Source organism: Pezoporus wallicus, unplaced genomic scaffold (genome assembly GCF_028554395.1).
Source record: "Pezoporus wallicus isolate ANWC-B61680 ecotype Strahan unplaced genomic scaffold, APGP_CSIRO_Pwel_v1 contig_7960, whole genome shotgun sequence".
Classification (NCBI taxonomy): domain Eukaryota; kingdom Metazoa; phylum Chordata; class Aves; order Psittaciformes; family Psittacidae; genus Pezoporus; species Pezoporus wallicus.
Genome location: NW_026637429.1, coordinates 8,229 through 29,519, shown reverse-complemented (window position 1 = coordinate 29,519; position 21,291 = coordinate 8,229). Strand labels below are relative to the sequence as shown.

Below are 21,291 nucleotides of genomic sequence, written 5' to 3'. Positions count from 1 at the left end.
TGCAGCTTCTTGTCCCGCCGCCACCAGGCGCAGCCCCTCGGCCGGAGGAAAGCCGCCGCCGCTGCCTCCGCCCGGTTCTCGCGGGAGCGCCATTTTCCTTCCCGTCGCTTCGCCTCGTGACGGACGGGATATGTAGCATTCAGATTTTGGGGCAGGTTTACATCACCTTGATTTTCTGCTGCTTTTTTAATGTTTCTCCACATGTCATGCGCTGCGTCTACCTGAGCCGGGCAGGGCCAGGCAAACACTGGTGATGGCTCTGGGATGGGCAGCGAGTGCTGCTGACAGCAGCCCCAGAGCACCCAGAGCAACAGGAGAAGCCTCGCTCGACCCTGCACACCTCGCAGCGTGCGCAGCAGGACCCCAGGCACGAGCCAGGCTGGCCTCGCCACACGCGACGTCACAAGGGGGGGTCAGTGCACCCTGTGCCCTGGAACCGGCAGATCCCGCTGCAGCCGCCCTCCGCAGGGTCCTGCTGACCCCAAAGAGAAGGCCCCGGCCCCCAGGACTCTCCCAGCCCTGCAAGAGGCCGCACAGCGGCAGCACTAGCAGTGCTCCACTGACTCTGGAGCGAAGGAGATCAACAAATGCACACGTTCAAGAAGTTCCAAGGAAGGCCGTAGGGCATCTGGGCTGTACCAGTAACACGTGGGTGAGGTGAGACACTTCACTTGGACTGAGGATGGGAAATGTACAGTGTATACACCAGATGGACATGTCAGTGAAGCTGTACCTCTCAGTCTGAGGACCCTTTTTACCATCAGGTGACTACCACTGCTGGTAAAAAGTACTGGAAGTTGCTCATTTCCCTGCCTCCAGGTGTGAACTTCCACCTCATGGCTCTTCTAACTTGTTAAGACTTGGATGATATTGAATGCTTGCAAAGGATTTAATCCAGGGAGCCACTGGATTTGTTTAGATGAGACCACTGGGCTGAAGATAGTATTCATAGTATTACGTGAAAACTAATACATGCTTTTATATAATAGACTTCTATAATGCAACAGGATTTTAAAAGCTCTTTTAAAATGACTGCACTTGGCTGGAAAATCCTTGCGAAAAGAGGTAGATAATTTTAAAATCAATTTAAACAATAAGTAAAATGAAAAAAAACCAACAAAAACCCAACAAAAACCAACCAAGCCCAGCAAATACTCCCAAATAAATGCCTACTTCTCCTGTCCTTTCCCTTCTCTGTCCTGCTCCTTTTGATGCAGCCCAGGATATGGTTTGCTTTCTGGGCTGTGAGCGCACACTGAAGCCGGCTCAGGTTCAGTTTCTCATTGACCAAATGCTCAAAAGGAACATGACCAGCAGGTCAAAGGAGGGGATCCTGCCCCTCTACTCTGCTCTCATGAGACCTCACTTGGAGTATTGTGTGCAGTTCCATTGTCCTCAACATAAAAAGGACATGGAACTGTTGGAACAAGTCCAGAGGAGGGCCACGAGGATGATCAGGGGACTGGAGCACCTCCCGTATGAAGACTGAGAAAGTTGGGGCTGTTCAGCCTGGAGAAGAGAAGGCTGCGTGGAGACCTCATAGCAGCCTTCCAGTATCTGAACGGGGGCTATAGGGATGCTGGGGATGGACTCTTCATTAGGGACGCAACAAAAACCAACCAAGCCCAGCAAATACTCCCAAGTAACTGCCTGCTTCTCCTGTCCTTTCCCTTCTGTGTCCTGGGAGATATTTACAGATCCTGTAACAATAAAAGGATTTAATCTGAATGCGAAGGGACACATGAATATTTAATAATTTGTATGTATTGCTTCTTACGGTACTACAAATATTTGGAGAGTACCGTCTTTCTCCAAATGTAAGATAGATGGTGGTAATGAACTATATGATCATTTCCAAGCCAGCATCATAGCTCGTGCAGGCTGCTGACAGATAGAAGTCCACTGCCCTGTCTGTGCTGGCCCTCATGCGCGCTGCCAGGCAGGACAGCCTCCATCCAGCAGAAGTGCCCTCCAGCCTGAAGAGGTGCTCCAGTAAGGAAAGACAGCGGCTCTGCCGCAGCAGCCAGGCGAGCTTCTTCTTCCTGCCAAGCAAGAGAAACTGCTAGGCCCAGAGGCTTTAGCTCTACAGGCTAGAGCCTATGAGCTGGGTCAGACAGGGCCAGGGGGCAAAACGGGTGCCAGACAAGACCGTTACACTTCCTTGGAGGAAATAGAGCTGATGGAGGGGGAGCTGCCAGAAGGGAAAGGGGCAAACAACAAGTACCACAGTGGGAAGCTGGCCGCTAGAGAGGATGTTGGCCTGACAGCACCAGGGGGGCCAAGCTCCTCTTACTGCTCCTTCTCCATGCCCTGGTCCTGCCTCCAGCCCCCCCACCCCTTTTCAGTACAGCTCTCTCTTCCCAGCCAGCACCAATCCACTGCCACAACTCGTGCCAGCAGACACATCCCTGGCTGCAAGCTGCTTTGATACCCTAAGGTATGCTTTGTTCCAAGGGCCTCAGAGGGAGGGAGGGAGAGAGGAACTTTATCGTTCCCTGTTCTACCCTCACATTGCTCTGTGTGGCCTCAAGCCTCGTCAGGTCTGTGCCCATATGCCTGTGACCAGGTAGGAAATAACTCTTTCTCCCCCGGGTTCTTGGTCGTGTTTCTTACTGGGCCTTCTGTGGAAGGGAAGATGCTCTTCTGGCAACATAAGCGGCACACTGCAATTTTTCAACCTGCGACCTGACAAATTCTTCAGCGCGGTTCCGGGGAAATGGCCTTCCAAGCAGGCTCAAAGCCTTTCTGATCATTTTCTTTGCCAGCTCTGTGCGTCCCACACCATAGCAGACCTGCACAGGAAAAGGGAAACATCGCAATGTGGACTAGATGCCCAAGAGACTGCAGGGATCTGCCAGTGGCCAGAGAAGCCAGAGCTCTCCTGTCCACTGCATCTGGGGAAGGCATCCAGCTCCATCACTCAGGAGATCCCTCCAGACCGCGCCTTTACCTCCCCTTTGAGGCTGAAGAAGGTGGCATCTTCAAAGCGGGATATCACATTCGCTTTACTCTTTAGAGAGTTCCTCAGGATATCTGCTTCGCTCAGCTTCCTGAGGGCCTTTGTGAAAGCACACGGAGAGCAGGTGAGATTAGTGCAGAGCCCATGGCTACCCTTGTCCTCCCCCATTGCCTCTGGCATCTGTCTTCAGAGGGTCTGTTTCTTCCCCTGGTGATACCTGCACAAACAGTCATGTTTTTGACTGTGTGCCTCAGAGCACAGGCACCACTGATCGTTCAGGCCTCCTCCCTGCTAATGCCCCTCATGCTAAGGGCACAGCACCCAATGCCTCTTCCCACACAAGAGGCAAACCAAAGGAAGAAGTGAGGCTCAGAGCTCAACATCTTCCTTCCAAGGACCCACAAAGTCGTGTCCTAGTGCAACGCAAACTTGTCCTTCCCAGAGCCAGGCAGGACACACTGCAAGCAGGGCGACTCACCATGTAGTAGTTGGAGACATGCAGGTAGGCAGCTGCAGTCTCCAGAAGATAGTAAAAGGCTCTGGCAGCATTGCCCAGTGTTGTGTAGTGGTGAACCAATGGCACAAGCACTGACTCCACGATGCCTTTGCAGTCACATGAGAGCGCATTGTTGTCCTCTCTGTCAGTCGCACTACCCAGAGGACAGTGCCCAGGGGAAGAAGAGAGCAAAGAATACAAGGGTATCATCTAGAGTGGTCTTCCTTCCCAGAGACAACATCAAAAGCCCTTTGTGCAAAGCAGAGCAGGAAGCCACAGACAGGTACTAGTCATACAAGTCCTTTGGGAGGAGGGAGTAAGGAAGAAGCTAGGCTTTCTGTCACCTCCCACAGGCAAACCACCTGAGCCCTTGTGGTGGCTTTTTCCCTGTAGATTTTGCAGTACTACTCTGCAGGAACTGGAAAGCGAGGGCTTCTTTGACACTGAGCCGTGGGCGTCCTTAAGCACTCACTCATCTCCACAGCCATCTCCTCTCAGCTCCCACCCCACGGAAAGCCTCTTCGCTAAGCTAGAGTCACAGCTGACAGCCAAAAGCCAGCATTTTCTTTGTCTCCTCTGCACACCCTGAACTCACTCGCTTCAAAAAGAATCAGAACCTTGTCTGCTCACCCAAAATCCTCTTCCACAAAAGCTTGCTGCTGCTGCTGCTCCTGCTCCTCCTGAGTATCTGTAATACCTTGAAAGAAAACCAGGGACACCTCCCACATGTATCCTGGGATAAGAGTTGCTCTCCCTCTCCCAGTAGGCCTGCAAGGATCCTTGCAAGGTGCTAACACACTGAGGAAAGTCTGCAGTGGGTGTCCACTCCTGCTGGGCTCGTTCCTAGCAGATCTACTCCCACTCGACCCCCAGCACCAATCCCTGGGCTCCCGGAGGGCCCAAATTACAGAGCATGGTGCACAGCATACCTGCAGAGATGTAAAACCTCTCCTTCTTCAGCTGTTTTCCAGCCAGCACCAAGGCCTTCCAGGTGTGTGGGTCATCCCCATCATCAAAGTCCTTACAGCTCCCTTTGTCCTGGGTGCTGCTGACAGCGAAGCGGTGGAAGACAATAAAGTCCCCTTGGCCGCAGCTCTGGCATTTGTGTGCATACCGCTCCAGGAAGGCAGCACACTTGGAGTGCAGGGTGACCCGCTGTTTCTGGACCCACAGCTCGTAGGCAGCCTCCCGCAGCAGCGGCTTATGGAACATCAGCACACCAAATGGACACCCCACACTCTGCTTGCTTGGGGGGGAGGTCTCCACACCTGCAAGGCAAAGGGCCTTTGTATGAGCCCAAGCTGTGGCCAGATGGGGAGCCAGTCATGCCTCGGTGCACATCCTGAATAGCAACAGTGCTGCTGCACGCCAAGCCCTGCAGCATGGGGTGAAAGGGCTGATGCTAGCACAGCCTTGGGGATGCAGTTCTCAGCTGCACTGGTCCAGGCAGGAGCTGGGGATGTTGTTGCCAGCCAAAGCAAGCCCCAGCCAGCACTTTCTCCCCGCTCTTGGCATGGCAGCCACCAGCCTCCTGAGCAGGAACCCTGCATCACAGGGTAATCAAAGCCCAATAAAAGCTTGCTGAAGACCCTGGGCCATTCTGGAGGGCATCTTTTGTCTGGATGCTGCAGGTGGCTGGGAGAGGATGTCAGGGATTCCACTCGTCCCATGCCTGCGCTACGAGCGGCACTTGGATTCAGGGGAGCAGAGGCATTTGGGACAGCTGGTGGGAACTTCCCTCCAGTGCAAACCTAGTGTGCTTTCAGACTGACTTGTAACAGCTTTGACAAACCCATCCCCAACAGCCATGCCAGCCCTCACAGGAAGGGAATCACGCCACGCCCTTAGGAGCCCATCTGGGAGCTCCTTGTCCACCCCACTGCTACCACTTACCAATCTCTGCCTGCGGAGGGGTGGCTGGCTCCTTGCTAGGATCTTGGACGTCTTCTGGCTCCTCAGTGCTCTCCGTCCACTTGAGGATGTTGTCACTCACTAGACTGTCCAACAAGGTAGTCATCTTGTGCCTCATTCTAATCGGAAGAATGTATGACAGCAGCTGGGTAGTGAACACCGGCCCGATGATGGCTGCAAACTTCAAAACAGTCTGCTCCAGTGGGGTGATCTCGTCCAGCTGAGCCAGCACAATCTCTGTCAAGGAGAAGCCACACGTCTCAGTCCTACCTCTTCCCCACACTGAGGCTGGAGGCACTGCAAAGATTCGACGCATGAACAGGATAGGCTTTGGCCCTACACTGGCCACTTCTGGGCAATTGCAGCCCAGGACAGGTGTCTGCACAATGGCTCCGCTCCTACTGGATTTGCAGTTCACAGGGCCTGGGAAAAAGTGAGACACTCAACAGACACACTCCCCCACTGGGATAGGGCAGGATCCAGCAGGTACATGCGTCCCACAATGTGCCCTGCCAAACCTGGACTAGGTTTTTGCCAGCCCTGCAAGCAGGGAACAGACAACTTTCACCACCTCAGAGGTGAACTCAGAGCTCCCGAGAAAGGTTGTCTCAACTCAGCCAGACCTTACTCTTCTTTTCTTTGACTTTTCTTCTTGGGTTGCTTTGGGCAAAACAACTTAAGAGCAGGAATGTTTCTTCAAGGTTCATACAAATGGCTACTGACAGACAGGAGGGACATTCAACAGTCATTGACAGTTCCCCTGGCTACAGGTGAACTTCCATGAAAATCCACAGGAAAGTGGTTTATTTTCTTTAATTACGTGTGTCTTGGGTTCAGCAGTAGCAGTCATTTTTCTCCTTCTTAGTAGCTGGTGCACTGCTGTGTTTTTGACTTTAGCCTCGGAACAACGCTTGTAACACCGATGTTTTTAGTTGTTGCTAAGTAATGTTTAGTCTGACCAAGGATCTTCTGAGTCTCATGCTCTGCCAGGGAGGAGGGGAAGCCAGGAGGAAGCAGAGACAGGACAGCTGACCCAGACTAGCCAAAGAGGTATTCCATACCACAGCACATCATGCCCAGGATGTAAACTGGGGGCAGTTACCAGGAAGGGTTAGATCACTGCTTGGTCGGACTGGGTATCGGTTGGCAGGTGGTGAGCGGTTGTATTCTCTTCCCTTGTTATTTCCCTTATCATTATTATTATTGGTGGTAGCAGTAGTGGTTTGTGTTATACCTTAGTTACTGAACTGTTCTTATCTCAACCCATTGGAGTTACATTCTTTCCATTCTCCTCCCCATCCCTCCGGGAGGGGGGGTGGGGGGGTGGGGGGGAGTGACAGTGTGAGATGCGTGGCTGGGCTTAAAGCACCACAACATGCCATGAAACCACTGTTAGCTGGGGAACTCAAAAAGAAAGTAGCAAGATAGAAGCTGTGTTCAAAGGTGAGTCAGAGGCAAGTCAAATTTTTGTCCCAGTAGAAGATTTGCTTCTGTGAGAAAAGGGAGTCATTTTAGTGTTGCATCAACAACTTTTCCTCTTCTACCTGCTGCTGGAAAGCAACCAGCAGGCTCAAGCTGCTCCACACACAGGAAGGAAAAATGGTTGCCCACAATGCCAGGACTGTTGCTGGTTGAAGCAGAGCCACCTTTTCCAAGGGCAGCCCCAAAGCTGAGAGGGTGACTCTGCAGCACAGTGATGCCCAGCCTCCCTCCAGCCCCTGCGGCACAGCCAAGAGCCAGCAGAGTGGCTCTCTGCCCCTCACCTTTCAAGTTACTGGGCAGCATGGTGCTGTCCAGGTTCACGCCTGGCCTTACAATGCAGATCATGGCCGCAGCCCCTGCTCTGGACCTTGAGCTTGCTGTGAGGGATGACTCCAAGACTGCAAAAGCTAGGTGGAGCAAGAGAGAAGGAATGAGGCAATTTGCAAAGTGACCTGCAGCCTGAAAATGTTTCCAAGTTCACCTGAAATAGTCCAAGGCCCCTTCACACCACACAGTACAGGTGCACTGACCTGCGGGTGCTGAACATGCTCTCTAAGCAGAGCAAAATAGTTTTCACTGGAAGTTTCCCGCTCCTGGCCCTCACCTCAAGCTGGAGTTTGTTCTCAGTTAAGCTAGCATTTGGCCAACATAAGTTCTGTGCTCATGAGAACGTCTCACGACCACAACCTACGTGGTCCAGAACCATTTCCCCTGAGGTTTAGCCCCAAGAACTGAGGCCCCTCCAAGCCACAACTTGTGAGCCACTGCTTTGGCTGTCCTGACAACAAGGCACACAGAAGCCCGTGCCTCTGCCAGGCCAAGTTCTGCATGATCTGCTGCAAGATCTTACTCTGCCCCTAATCCATGGGGCAATGAAGGGGCAAGTTTGTGCTGTAGGGAATGCAACACAGCAACTCATTAGTCAGTGGCAAAGGTTCTTACTGTTCAGGTTCTCCCAGCTGTCCTCTGCTTTTTCACCCCACTTCTTGGTGCGGAACAAGAGCATGTCGTTGCAACGAAGGAAGTGCACCAGCTCCTCCAAGTAATACGGGATCCCCAAGCTTCTTTGGACCAGGAACCTGGGCAGGAACAGATCCAGCAGTGATCAGCACAAGAGAAGTAGAATCATAGAATGGGTTGGTTTGGAAAGGACCTTAGGATCATCTAGTTCCAACCCCCTCCCATGGGCAAGGACACCTCACACTAGACCATGTCGCCCAAGGCTCTGTCCAACCCGACCTTGAACCCTCCCAGGGGTGGAGCATTCACCACATCTTTGGACAACATGTTCCAGTGACTCGCCACCCTAAAAGGAAAAACAGTTGAGGTGGGTAGCAAGCCACTCAGGCATAGCTGGGGAGCCAGCATCTTTGTCACAGCTACACCTCACTTCTGAAAGGGAGGTCCTCCTGCTGGCATGTGGTTTTTGGCCCCCCTGAACCTCCAGCCTTTGCTGAAGTCCCTGGGGAAAGACTTGCAGACAGTGCCCAAAGCACAGAGCAGCAAGCCCTGCCTTTCCTCTCCTCAGGAGCTTAGGTGCTCTCTGGCAGCAGGGCAGACCTCTGCCCCAGGGAATCTGCCACACAGCCTGGCCACTTAGACCAAGCCCTTTTCACACCCCAGATATGCTTGGCCTTGGGGGTCTTCCTCCCTTCCTCCTTGTGAAACAGCAAAGGGTTGGCAGCTCCTATGCTTCGTGTCCAGGGAGCTCCCCTGCTCCAACTTACCTCACTAAAGCCCTAGGGATGCTGACCACTCCAAGGTCCTGGCAGAGCTTCTGCACCACAGCTGAAGGTTTCAGCTTCTCTAGTTGAAAGCAGATGATTTTATGGGACATCAGGTTGTTTGCTGTGGCTTTGTGAAAGCTCTCGGTTCTTGCAAAGCCGGGACATAAGCTCATGACCATGAAGACAGAGATGTTCCAGAGCAGAGGTGCCATGATACTCCAGGAGGCGGGGTCAATGAAATGGGCATTGTCGATGACAAATATGGCATTTCTGTCAATGGTCTGGAAAAAAAAGAGTTGTTCTGAGGGGAATCCAGTGGATTCTCAAGTGTCTTACAGGGAAGGAGATTTTGCCTCTGTCTCTTGAGAGGATGCTCTCAAGTCTCACCCCAACCAACTCCGTGCTTGGAAGCTTCCCAATGCCTAATTTCTTTGAGATTTTCAGGTCATGCTTAACATCACCTGCCCTGCAGAAGGAGGGAGCTTGGGCAAGGGAACGCAGAATTCTCTCTCCTCCAGGGAACGCTTTAAGGGAGGAAAGTTACTAGTATGCTTGTCGGGCTATGGAGAGAACATGGGGGGTTTCTCAGGCCCTAGAGGGCAAGGACCAGGTCCTCCCACCCACTCACACTGCTGTGGCGCAGAGCCCAGAGCCAGCAGGGTTGTTTTCCTCCTCTGACCCAGAAGGAGAAAAGGAGAAATGCTCACCTTCTCTAGCACTTTTGCCCAGGTTGAATGCAATTCCTCTTTCCTTTGCATTTCATGCATTTGGCGAACCTTGTCTGAAATGGGAAACTAGACAGAAAAGCAAAGTCAGGGAGAAACATGTCTCCAGGGCTCGCTACACCTACCCACCAAGCAAGATGGCAGAGCAAACCCTCCCTGCTCTGCCTCAGCACCTTCCCTCTCCCCAGCACGGGTGCAAGAGGCCACAGTGGGACTTCAACTAGAGCCTAAAGCAGAGGCTCAGGCAGAGCTGCATCTTGGCGGTGGGCTGAAGAGCTGGTTCTCTGACTGTGGGATCTTGGGCTGGCTGGAGCAGACCACTCACACAGCAATGACCTCAGCACAAGGTCAGACCCAGCCTCATTCCAGTGCTGCTTCCAGAATGCCGAACAAGGCACCAGGCACTGCCAGATGCAGCGCGGGACATTAAGTCACCACATACAGGCAGCCCCCGGGGCCAGGAATGGGAAACATGTGCTGTGACCCCCTGCAATCCCTCCCCCTGAGCTAAGGCACTCCAGCAGCCTTAGAAGACTGCTGAAGAACCAGAAGGGCTCAGGAGAAAGCCTTCTCCAGGGTCAGAGAGGCCTCTCGCTCTCACCTTGACAAGGAAGATGTCATTGAGGAGGCAGTAGTTGCTCTCTTCGATTATCCCGTTGAGATTTGTCCGTAGCACGTGCTCCCTGGCACTGCACGATTCACACTCATGGAGGCCCATCACCCTGGCCATCAGAATACGCATGGCAGAGAAGGACTGCCTCACGTTGACCTCTAGCAGTTCCATGCCAAATACCCTGCCATGCAAAAGCAAAAGGCACTGAGATCCCCAACGGCCCAAGTCTTCTAAGACAAAAGAGCTGGAGTTGCCTTTAGGGGGAACTCTTCAGCCTCCCACTTCAAAGTGGTACCGGGAGTTTCACTCCTTGTAAGAGAAAGGGCACAGAGAGGCAGTTGCTGCCAAGCCACTGGGAGAGCTAGGTCCAGACCCCTTCTGGTTTCTGCAGCGCTGGTCCATGTCTCCCTACCTCCCTACTGCAGAGGGACTTGCAGAGCTAAGAGGTGATCATGGAGCAAGTGGAGTTTGCCTTTGGGCTCCAGACCTTAGCAGTCTGCCTCTCAGCCACAGAGAGGCTTTTCTGGCCCAGTATTCCTTCTGGGAAACAGTCAGGGGGCAAGCAGGGCTTCTGAGACAGGCCACCCTGCTATATGTTGCATCTGGAATCCAATGCAAAGCACCGAGTTTGGGCTTTTTCCTTCTATTTGTGAAGGAGGAAACACCACAGGTCAAGAAGCACCTCCAACACCCCAAAGAGACAGGGGTAGGAGCAGAGCACGCAGGAGATAACTATGGAATGCCTCCATGAGGCTTTTTGAGGAGGCTTCAGTCCAAGGCCAAGGCACACTGGCCAAGGGGCTGGAGCGTTCCATGGCTCTCAGGGATGGAAAGAAGCAGTGTCCCAAAACTACAGGACAAAACCCTGTACCTGCAGCCAGCAGACTGGCCTAACTGGGACAGGTGATTAAGTAATTGGCTCTTCCCAGCGCCCCTTGCGCCCTCAAATGCCAGTATGTGTCTTTGTCCAAAACGGTTAGAGGCTTCCAAGCAGTTGACAAAGAGGTCAATCTCCTTCTTCCGACCTGTGAAGACAAACAAGAAAATGAGCTGCTGGGGCATGCTAGAAAGCAAAGAGCCGTCCCTTTGGCTGGTACCCTCCACCACAGCTTCCCTCCCACTACCACATCTGGCAGCCTACGATACCCCTGCTGCCTTCCAACCCTCTTGTCCCAGCTTTTGCACCTCTGCCTTCCTCAGAGTGGTAGCGGATGCCCTGTCCCACAGAGATTCAGACAGCCCCATGCAAATCCCCCCTCAGGGATCCAGTACAAGGCTGGAAGGGATGATCTGAGTTGCTTCAGGCAGCTGTGTCCCAAACAGACTTAGAACATCTTCTCCTGGCTGTACGACTGGCCACAGAGCACATCAGTGTTGATACACAACCGTGTTTTAGTTCTTGCTGAAGAGGGCTTGCACAGCATCAAGGCATTTTCTATTTCTCATGCCACCCTGCCAGCAAAAGCAGGCTGGGGGTGCACAAGAAGTTGGGATGGGGCACAGCTGCAACAGCAGACCCCAGCTGGCTTATTTCATTGCATATGATGCTGTGCTTCGCAAGAAAAGCTGGGGAAAAGGAGGAGGAAGGGGGCACATTACGAGTTCCTGTGTTTGTCTTCCCAAGTCCTTGATACACATGTTGAAGCTCTGCTTTCCTGGGAATGGCTGGACACCTGCCTGCCACCAGGAGGCAGTGAAAGAATGCCTGATTTTGCCTGTCATGGATGCACAGCAGCTGCTTTACCTATTAAGCTGTCCGTATCCAGTGTGCTCACTTTTACCCTTCCAATTCTCTTCCCCATCCCACTGTGGGGAGTGAGCAGCCGTGTGGGGCTGAGTTCCCTACCGGGGTTAACCCATGACAGGGCCCAAAACATCCAGCAAGACACTGAGTGATTAAAGGCGTCCGTGATGCTTGACTTTTCCATGTTTACAAGCAGATGCTGCCAAGAAAGCACCTCTGAGGAGTACAAGGGGGAGAACCAACCACCAAAACTCCCCATCAGTCTAGCAGAAGGAAATCTCTTTCCTGATCCCAAGGATGTGGGACTGGTTTAGCCCCCAGGGTGTGAGCAGCTTGAAACAAACCTTCCTATCAGGTCTGGAGCCTGCCTGGGATCACCGAGCGCCTCACCCTGCTTCCCACCCCAAAGATATCAACTAAGTAGGCACTGAGAGAGCCAGCACTTCCTCAGGGCCTCTGCAGGCAACATTATCCCCAGCAAAACCTTTTCCGTTCCCAATACATGTTACTGAGGGGAAGAAACTGGGGTTCAGAAGAGCAAGGCATTCTCCACATACCCAGCAAGGAGGCGTTCTCTGGCATCTTCATGGCAAGAGCCATGCCAAATATGCTAGGAGCAGGGGAAAAAGAAAGTACAAGTCAGTTAGCTGGTTAGAAGCCAAGGGACATCAAGAAGCAGCCTGGCATGGAGGGGCTGGATGTGCTCCTCAGGGTACCTGTTTTTCTTTCGAGCAGCATGTTATCCCCTGCATGCTCCCCCCCACCAAAGTTCAAGCTGGCATGCTGAGAGAGCTTTAAGCATTAAGAAACCCAACAGCCACACCAGGACAAGAGAATATATTGAGAGTCCGTCAACAGAGGCCAGACCCAGAGACATGTGAAAGAAGCAAGAGTGAGCTGCTGGTTAGCAGATATCTTTACTGCGTTGGCCAGGAAAAACCGAGAGTCTTGGAAACAAGGACCCAATGGGCTGGGATTCCAAGCACCTGGCACCTCTGGCTTAAGTCTTCCTGTATTTTCAGAGACTAACATTCAAACCATCATCCAAAAAGAAGGTCAAATCCTGGCCCAGAGGAAGAGCCCAGGTTTGAGGAGGAAGACATGATGAAGAATGTCCTGAGGGTCCACCTTTATCCATGGGAACCAGACTGGCCCAAAGCTTCCCACTCAAGAGCAGCTAGGACAAAACCTTCTTGGGTCAGCATTACCAGGGCATGTGGTAGAGCGAGCACAGCACGGAAAGCACAGTTTGAAAGCCATTTGGACAGAGCCTGAAAGCCAGGTTGTGTCTACCAAAACAAAACCTTCCCCATTCCTGTGGTTTCACTCCCACTCTCCCAGCAAGAGGAAACAGCAGGGAAGAGAGGTAAAAAGCCTCCTACACCAGGGCTTCTGACCGTCTCATCCACAGTGAATGGAGAGCGGCTTCTGCTCTCTCTGCAGAACTCCTCTATGCTGGCCAAGCTGGACCCTTGATGCCACCATCCCCTCATCCAGACTTCTCAAGAGGACACTCACCTGTTGGTGGTGATCCCCACATATTGATAGACAGTGACAGGATGTTTGAAGCCTTTCATCTTTCTCTCCGGCAGCTCCTTGAAGTAGCAAGAGGGCAGCCCAGAGCTGGCACAGGTTGTGGTATCACAGGTCACCAGCCCAGAGTAGCTCATCATCATCCGGGCTGCCAAGTTCACCTTCTGGCCAATGACTGCCAGAGAGATGAAGAAAGAGCACACAGTGATGTACCTGTGCCACCAGCTCCACAGTGCCCTTCCAGACCAACGGCTGCCCTACATCCGACACCCGCAGCCCCACAGTGGGTTAAGCAGATCCCAGGGGAACAACCAGCTGTGGAGCCCAGTGTCCCACCCCAGCCCAGGACTGGTGCTGCCTGGGCCATTCCTGGCTGGTTGTTGGACAGGCACTCTCCCCAGCCTGTCTTCCTCTTCCCAACAGCTCACGCCAGTTTCCCACACCGCACACACGTGCTTGTACCTGTGTACTCGTGCCTCAGAGGGTGGCCAATGAGGCCACAGAACGCCATCCCACTGGTAACAGACACAGACACTGTCCTGGCACACAGGGAAACAACACGGCTTCAGAAGCGCTCCAGGTGCAGTCCTGCCCACCCAGCTTCATCTCTTCCCGCATCTCCCCTCAGCACTAGCCTGGGCCACTGGCCATCCTGCCCTGCCAGCCTGGGGTTCGGGGTACAGAGAGCTCAGGGCTGTAAAGGACCCAGGCGGCAAGGACAAGGAACAGGGCTTAGAGCACAGGCAGGAACTTTTGGGCACTTCTCCTGAGACCCCCTTCCCTGAGCTGTGACCTGTGACCAGTGGGAAAAGAGGGAGGGAAGAAGGTGCCACAGTGTCACTGCCTGTGATGACAGCAATGTAAGATCAGGTGTCTAGGCCCCATCACTGTTCACAGGCCAGTCACCCAGAAGGTGCTGCTTCTGGCACCAAGGAGCCTCTCGCCTTCACTAGGGCTCATTCCAGCATGGTGGCTAGCAGGGTGTGCTTGGAGACACTCTGCCTGGCTGCCCAGGGATAAGCCCAGGGGTTGCCTGCCACCTCTCAGGGCACTGTTTCCTTCCTGCCAAGGAAGGGAGGACAGGGGAGGGTAAGCTAGACGCAACACTCTTTCTTCCTCTGCTTTACGCTGGCCCAGGCAGCATGCGCTCCCTCAGCCCCACCAGACACTCACCCTGTTTTTGCAATGATCTTGGAGCACGAGTTGAAGATCTGAAAAGCACTCTGCAAGGCATGAATGCTCTCATGGGCCAGCTTTACTCCAGGGAGTCCGAACACACAAAGGAATGTACAGCCCTGCCAAGGACAGATGCAGCACATCTTGCCACAATGCCTAAGAAGGAATCTTCCCCTCTTGCTCAGTATCCACCCTCTTGGGTTGGGGGGAGATGATTCCACCTCACACTCACTTTGTCAAACAGGAAGACTTTGTTCACTTCACCCTTGTGAGGACAGACGATTTCCTGCATCAGGCTGCTGACTTCACTGAGGACACTGCGGAAAGATACTATGTCCTTTGTATCAAAATTCAGGTGGAGGAAGAGGATGGTGACTGGCCGTAGCTCACAGAGGAAGTCCTGCGGCACTCTGTCTTCAAGCTGGAAGACAAGAGCATGACGGCTTCACAAGCCTGCTCTCCCAGGGGCTGCCCACGCCAGGTACAAAGGGAGAGCTGGTGTCCTGGCAATAGCAGGTACTAGTAGGGGAAGAGAAGATCCTCCTCTCGGTTTAAATGGTCGGCAGGCTGCCCAGCTTGCAGCAGTCAGATACCAAATCAGAACACAAATGACGAAGGCGAGAAGGGCGCTCCGGTAACACCCCATCTTGGGACAGTTACGGACATGAGTGGTGACACTGAGCGATGCTCATGGGGCTTCAGTGGATTCTCCCCTCTATCCTGCCATCACGTCCACAGAACATGAAGAGCCATACCCACAGAAAAGACAAGAGATGCAAATGTCTGCCCCACCACCCATCTCTCTGAGGACAACTCATCCAGTGGTGCAGCACCTGTGCCCCTTGGCCCAATTTGCCCACATTGTCATCTCGGGATGCATTTTCTTTGTTTGGCTTGCTCTCATGGAAACTCCCTCTCTGAATGCACCACTTCTTCTGCCCTGCAAAAAAAGCAGCCCCAGCAGCAACGGCCCAGGCGTACCTTCCTGAGAACAGCTTTTGGGATGTAACTAAGTATGTCTCCCACATCAGTATCAGGGTTCAAGAAAAGAGCAGGCCTGACAGCATCTGCGGAGAGGAAACACACATGGTTGCTGTGGGAAGACGGGACTACGAGCTGTTGGAAAGCAGGGGCTAGCACTGGCAACAGGGGAGAGACTCCTGCGTTTGCTTGTGTTGCCACCTGCAGGTGCTTAGGGCAGAGCTGTCCCCTGGAAGGAGATGGCAGCAGCAGCAACTGCCCCAGCTGATGCACAAGAGGGCCAAAAGCATGACTGCTAACTGAGAGGGGAAGAGGGGAGCGGTAGTTCATCCCTGACCCCTGCAGCAGCCAGGCCCCACGTTTCCAAGCAAAACCAAAACAAGGTGAATCTGGCACTCACATTCGTTTTCCGTGAAGCAGCACTTCTCCTTCTGTGGAAGCTTGTCTAAAACATTTTGGCATTCCGACAGAGACATCTGGTTCATGCCCGTAACCTGAAGGTACACAGAAGGAAAGCACTTGACACTGGCTTCTCCAGGAGTCCCAGGGGACAGATCCTGCCCTCCACTGTCACTGTCCAGAAAAGGGGAGAAGAAGCCTATCTGGCTGGACAGGACAGCAGTGCTTCCTCAGAAACCCTGGAGCTGAGCAGACGTCTTCCAAGCATCCCCCAGCTGTCAACAGCTCCGTGACCCACGGAGGACACTGCTGGTGGGGCCAAAACTCTTCCAGTGCCTCCTGACCCCTCAAACCAAGCAAGCCCAGCCCAGAGTTACTCCTAACATAAAAGGACAAGAGCATCAGCTGCTCTCCCCTTTCAGAGCTACAACTCTCTCCACATTCAGCTCTTCAGCTTTCTGAGGCCTCCCTCCTTCAGGTCCAGGTCCTCAGAATGGCTCTAGATGCTGTCCCATCCACCTACCTTCACAGCTGTTTTGCCCGCAATATGGCTGGTTCTGAGCCTGTGCTTCTCACATAGCTCCCAGCAGGAGGCTGAGAGGACAATTTCACCTGCTTCCGCAAGCTTTTCGGCCTCACAGACATCCTCCAGGGCCTTGCCAATGACACAGAAGTACTGCTGCCTCTCGTCTCCAAACCTCAGGTGGTGCATATTCCCTGCAGAGATCCCTGGGAGAGAGAGAGGGAGAAGCAGAGCTCTACAGCCTCCAGCATTTCAGCTGTTCAGAAGCCAATCTGAACCCCAGTGGGGAGATGGTCATTATGGAGGGGGAGGGCATCCTCCATCCTTCTCGAGGGGCTACTGACACAGGACCCTTAAATGGGTGTTAAGAAATAGACAAACCAAGTGGACAGTGACACTGTGTTGAGAGTGCTGGCTGTCTTAACCTGCCCCAGAAACCCAGCAAACCAAGCCCCTGATCACCGCCCACCCCCTTTACATGCAGGCGGGTTGTAGCTGTCTGCTCAAGAAAAACTACAGCCTGCAAAACCCTTCTCACAGCCTTAAGCAATGCAGCTCTCCTTTGCTCTTTGTGAAAGGCAGGGGAGAATCCAACACGGAAAAGGATGCAAAGCTGCCTCCACCTGAAAAATGAAGGGATAAGTTCCTCCTGCAGGCATCTGGCCGACAGCAGATGCTCAAAGACCCCAGTATTCAACCTGACACCTGCTCTTCCTTTGAGCTTCACAGAATCATAAAACCATAGAACAGTGAGGGCTGGAAAGGACCTTAAGATCACCTAGATCCAACCCCACTGCCATCTCGCACTAGACCATGTCACCCAAAAGGCCGCCAAATTGGTCAGGCAGGATTTCCCCTTAGTGAAGCCATGCTGGCTGTCACCAAGCACCTTGTTGTTTTTCATGTGCCTTAGCATGCCTTCCAGGAGAATCTGCTCCAAGATTTTGCCAGGCACAGAGGTGAGACTGACTGGTCTGTAGTTCCCTGGGTCATCCATTTTCCCCTTCTTGAAAATGGGGGTTATATTTCCCTTTTTCCAGTCGTCAGGAACTTGACATGACTGCCATGATTTTTCAAATATGATGGACAGTTGCAACTTCATTCACCAGCTCCTTCAGGAACCGCAGACGGACTGCATCAGTTCCCATGGGTTTGTGCACATTCAGGTTCTTAGGATGATCTTGAACCAGATCCCCTCCTACAGTGGGCCGAAGGTCTTCATTCTCACAGTCCCTGCATCTGCCTTCCAGGACTTGGGTGGTGTGCTCAGAGCATTTGCCAGTGACGGCTGAGGCAAAGAAGTCATTAAGAACCTCAGCCTTCTCCAAATCCAGGGTAGCCAGTTCTCCTGATAGCTTCTGGAGAGGGCCCATGTTGCCCTAGTCTGTCTTTTTATTTGCTACATACCTATAGAAGCTCTTCCTGTTATCTTTCAGATCCCTTGCCAGGTTTAATTCTAACTGTGAACGCACACAAACCCAGTGGTCTGGTGTCCAACTACAGGTGGCCCCTTGAATGCTTGCAGGAGATGCTTTCCTTTGGCGCTAGCCCCAGGCGGGGATCCCCGCATTCCCTGCCAGTGTGAAGCACAGGAGAGTGCCACAGATCTGCACCTGGCACAGCACTTGTACCTATCTTAAGTCGGAATTTCTGACCCACGAGCATGTCATGCCTCCGGTACTTCTTCTGGATCTGCCAGCTACAGTGCACCACAAGGCTGATGGTCTTGGCCATCTCACTGGGTCTTGCTCTCCACAGCAGCAGCACAGCATCCCCTGGGGAAAGCAAGGGAACGTCAAGGCTCTGCTGAGACCTGACTCTCCCTGACCTACGCTCCATGGCAGGGACAGCAGAAACCAGATGACGTGCTGAAAAAGATGGACTTGTGGGAGGCCATAGGCCTCTGGAGGACCTCTGGACTCGCTGGGACTCCTCCTCCTCTTGCGGCCTGGCAGCCTGAGCTGTGCTGTCACCAGCCCGTCCCTCCATTCCCCCGTCCCCCCGTCCCTCACCAGCACTCCAATAAATGCCTTCGGCTTCACCTTCTAGTAGGTCTCCTCCTCTCAGTGCTGCCTCTGCCCTCACCCCCAGCACAGAGCCCTGCAAGCTGAGGCAGAGGGAGGGGAGCCACCACCCTTGCCGAAGCCAAACTGCAGGCCCAGGGTGGGAAGAGAAGCCTGGAGAAAGGGCGCTGCAAAGGCGTATGAGAGTGGCCAGGAAGATGGCTCAAGGTGCTGCACAGAGCCTCTGAAGGAGGACAGCAGAGCTGCCACAGCAGTCCCGTGCTGCAGATTAATACCCATGGGCATCATCATCCTAAGTACGTACCAGCAAACTTCAAGATGTCACCTCCAAGAGTCAGCATGTCTGGAGACAGAGGGAAGGAAAGGAAGAGTCATGTGGACACCTTCTTCCATAATCCACAAAGGAAGCCCCCGTGCTCAGAGCGGAGCACCCAGGCGATGGTGCACTATCCGGCACAGCTTAGGAAAAGCACCACCCTGGCCTGCCTCCCAGGCTCCCAGGGGCTGCAGCCCTGGTACCTGCACAGAAGGCACAGAGGCATGGCCTCAAGCTGCCACCTAATTTTCAGAATGGTGGAGGCTGGAAGGAACCTCTGGGGTCCATCTGGTCCAACCCTGCTCTCAAGCGGGGCAGAGCCAGCTGCCCAGGACGCTGGCTAGATGGCTTTGGAAGAGCCAAAAGAGGAAGATTTCTCAAGCTCCCTGGCAATCAGTCAGTCACCCCTCACAGCCAAAAAGTGTTTCCCAACTTACAGAGGGAAACTGCTGTGCTTCAGTGCGTGCCCATGGCATGGCCTCTGGTCCTGACAATGAGCACCACTGGAAAGAGCCTAGCTCTGTCTAATCTGCTCCCTCCCTTGAAGTTTTAGACACATTACTGTAAGATCCCCTGAAGCCTTCTCTTCCCTAGGCTAAACAGGCCCAGTTCCCCCAGCCTTTCCTTGTAGGAGAGATGCTCTAGACCCTTCATCCTCTTCGAGGCCTCTTCTGCTTTTCTTTACAAATGCTGCCAAAGGGGTGTCCAGAATGTGCTCATAATCAGCTCAGAAGGGTCAAGACATCCCCTGAGAAAATGGGCTTGGAAGGGTCTCTGTCTCTCCCTCTCTTTCCCACACAACGCCAGTGCCAGCATGTCCAGGTCACTTGTGCGCTGGCACTTGCTTGGTGCTCTCAGCCTGCTCTGGGCCCCCAGGCACCATGGAGCTGGGTGTTCCCATCAGAAGCACAGAGGTGGCTGCTGAGAAAGTGGGTGCCTCCTTGGCCACAGTGGGGAGCAGAAAGGACCTGCACTTGTCCTGACTTGCCAGGAGAGCCTGGCCGTTCTCACTGTTCCTCCAGGCCACAGAAAGTCCCAGCCCTTCCAAGGAAGCAGGACTAGGTTGCCCAGGATACCAGCCTCCCCATTCCATGAGCAGCCCTATGGCCTGCCGCCAGGCAGTCCTGCAGCATGGCTCTTACCCTCCAAAACGTCACACAGGTAGTGATTGAGGTCTTCCGCCAACTCATCAGTGCCTCTCTGTGAACCACCCTTCCAGATACAGTGCTCTGTCAAAGAGGTGAAATCTGTAACAGAGACACCCAGAAATCAGGAAATGAATGCCCTGGGGACCAAAGGACCTGGCAGCCAGTTCCACACTGGCCAGCCGGGGTGCCCAGCCCGGCACCTTCCCATGCCCCAACACAGTGTGGGTTGCAGCAGTGCTTAACCACCCATGATAGCCCATCCTTTTTGGGAATCCCAGCAGAAGACCTCAGCATTCATTATGGCCACTCACTATCAGCAGCAGGGGCAGGGCTCCAAAGGGCCTGGTGTGTGCCAGAATGGCTCACGTTCCTCGATGTCACAGTTGCTCCTCCCTGCGCACCCTACCTGAAATATCTGCAAAGAGCAGCACTCCGTGGACTGCCTGAAAGCTGGTCCCGAGGTAGTCGCTAGAAACAAGGCTGGGGAGAAAAGCTGCTGCTTTGTCCAGCTCTGAGCTGCAACGTTTCCTCTCCCAGGAAGAAGACGCCATCTGCACCCTGTGGTGTCCGGGGTACCTCAGGATCATCTGCTGTGCCCAGCTGGGAGAAGAAATATGACCCCAGTGCGCCATGTGAGGTGCCTGCATGTGGGGCAACTGTCCCTCTGCCCACAGGGTGGCCACAGTCACTGGCAGTGGCCTCCTCAGTAGGTCTTTGCTTCCCTGTCAGCTCTCCGCACACATCACAATGAGCTGACAGTGACATTCTCTGCGGGTCATCACCTTTGGAACTGCTGCCCCGTGGCCGAGGCTTCCTCCTTGACACTGGGCCACTGGCTGGAGGTGGCCAGCACCACCCCATTGCTTGGGGACAGCACCCAAGGGAGGCACATGCAGACCTGCTGCAGTGCCTTGCACACACAGCTGTTTGAGAGCACTGCTCCTTCCCGACAGCGGAATAGCTTGTCACCGTTTTCCCAGTAGTCTTGCCCGCTTCTTTTTCCAGTGCTCCCTTGCTGCTGCAGCAAAGGGAAGGGACAGTGCTCTCTGGTCTGGAGACAGGAGGGGGAGAGGGACTGGGAACCCTTGCTGGGCTGTATCTGAAGAGCACCAGGCAGCATGCAGTGGGCCACCCAGAAGTCCAGGACAGACTCCAAAATGGTGGGCATGTTATCTGGCAATGGAAGTAGTTAAGATTTTGTAAAGGGCTATGTGTATGAAAGCTTGGGGATGTTGAGTTTACACTTGCAGGTAGCAAGGAAAAATGTTTCCTTACTGTCCTGGGTCCAGCAGTAGCCGTCATTTTTCTCCTTCTTAGTAGCTGGTGCAGTGCTGTGTTTTTGACTTTAGCCTCGGAACGACGCTGATAACACCGATGTTTTTAGTTGTTGCTAAGTAATGTTTAGTCTGACCAAGGACTTTCTGAGTCTCATGCTCTGCCAGGGAGGAGGGGAAGCCAGGAGGAAGCAGAGACAGGACAGCTGACCCAGGGGAACAGAACAGGGGTGAGCAAGTGGCCCCGTGGTCCTTAGCTG

General features: G+C 53.6%; 1 protein-coding gene across 1 annotated transcript; it reads right to left on the bottom strand.

Moving 5' to 3' along the window:
- Window positions 1-1,774: 1,774 nt before the first annotated feature.
- On the bottom strand, window positions 1,775-20,925 carry ADCY10 (adenylate cyclase 10). Its single transcript, XM_057405408.1, has 26 exons — window positions 20,540-20,925; window positions 20,164-20,357; window positions 19,752-19,880; window positions 18,598-18,636; window positions 17,901-18,044; window positions 16,270-16,475; window positions 15,748-15,841; window positions 15,159-15,306; window positions 14,599-14,809; window positions 14,364-14,485; window positions 13,653-13,729; window positions 13,176-13,365; window positions 12,215-12,267; window positions 10,785-10,938; window positions 9,902-10,094; window positions 9,283-9,369; window positions 8,576-8,856; window positions 7,791-7,927; window positions 7,130-7,255; window positions 5,349-5,603; window positions 4,385-4,723; window positions 4,086-4,152; window positions 3,438-3,609; window positions 2,951-3,058; window positions 2,614-2,792; window positions 1,775-2,042 (listed from the first exon to the last, which is right to left on the bottom strand). The coding sequence occupies exons 1-26, from the start codon at window positions 20,923-20,925 to the stop codon at window positions 1,841-1,843; spliced, it is 4,293 nt and encodes a 1,430-aa protein (XP_057261391.1). The 3' UTR covers window positions 1,775-1,840.
- Window positions 20,926-21,291: the final 366 nt, after the last annotated feature.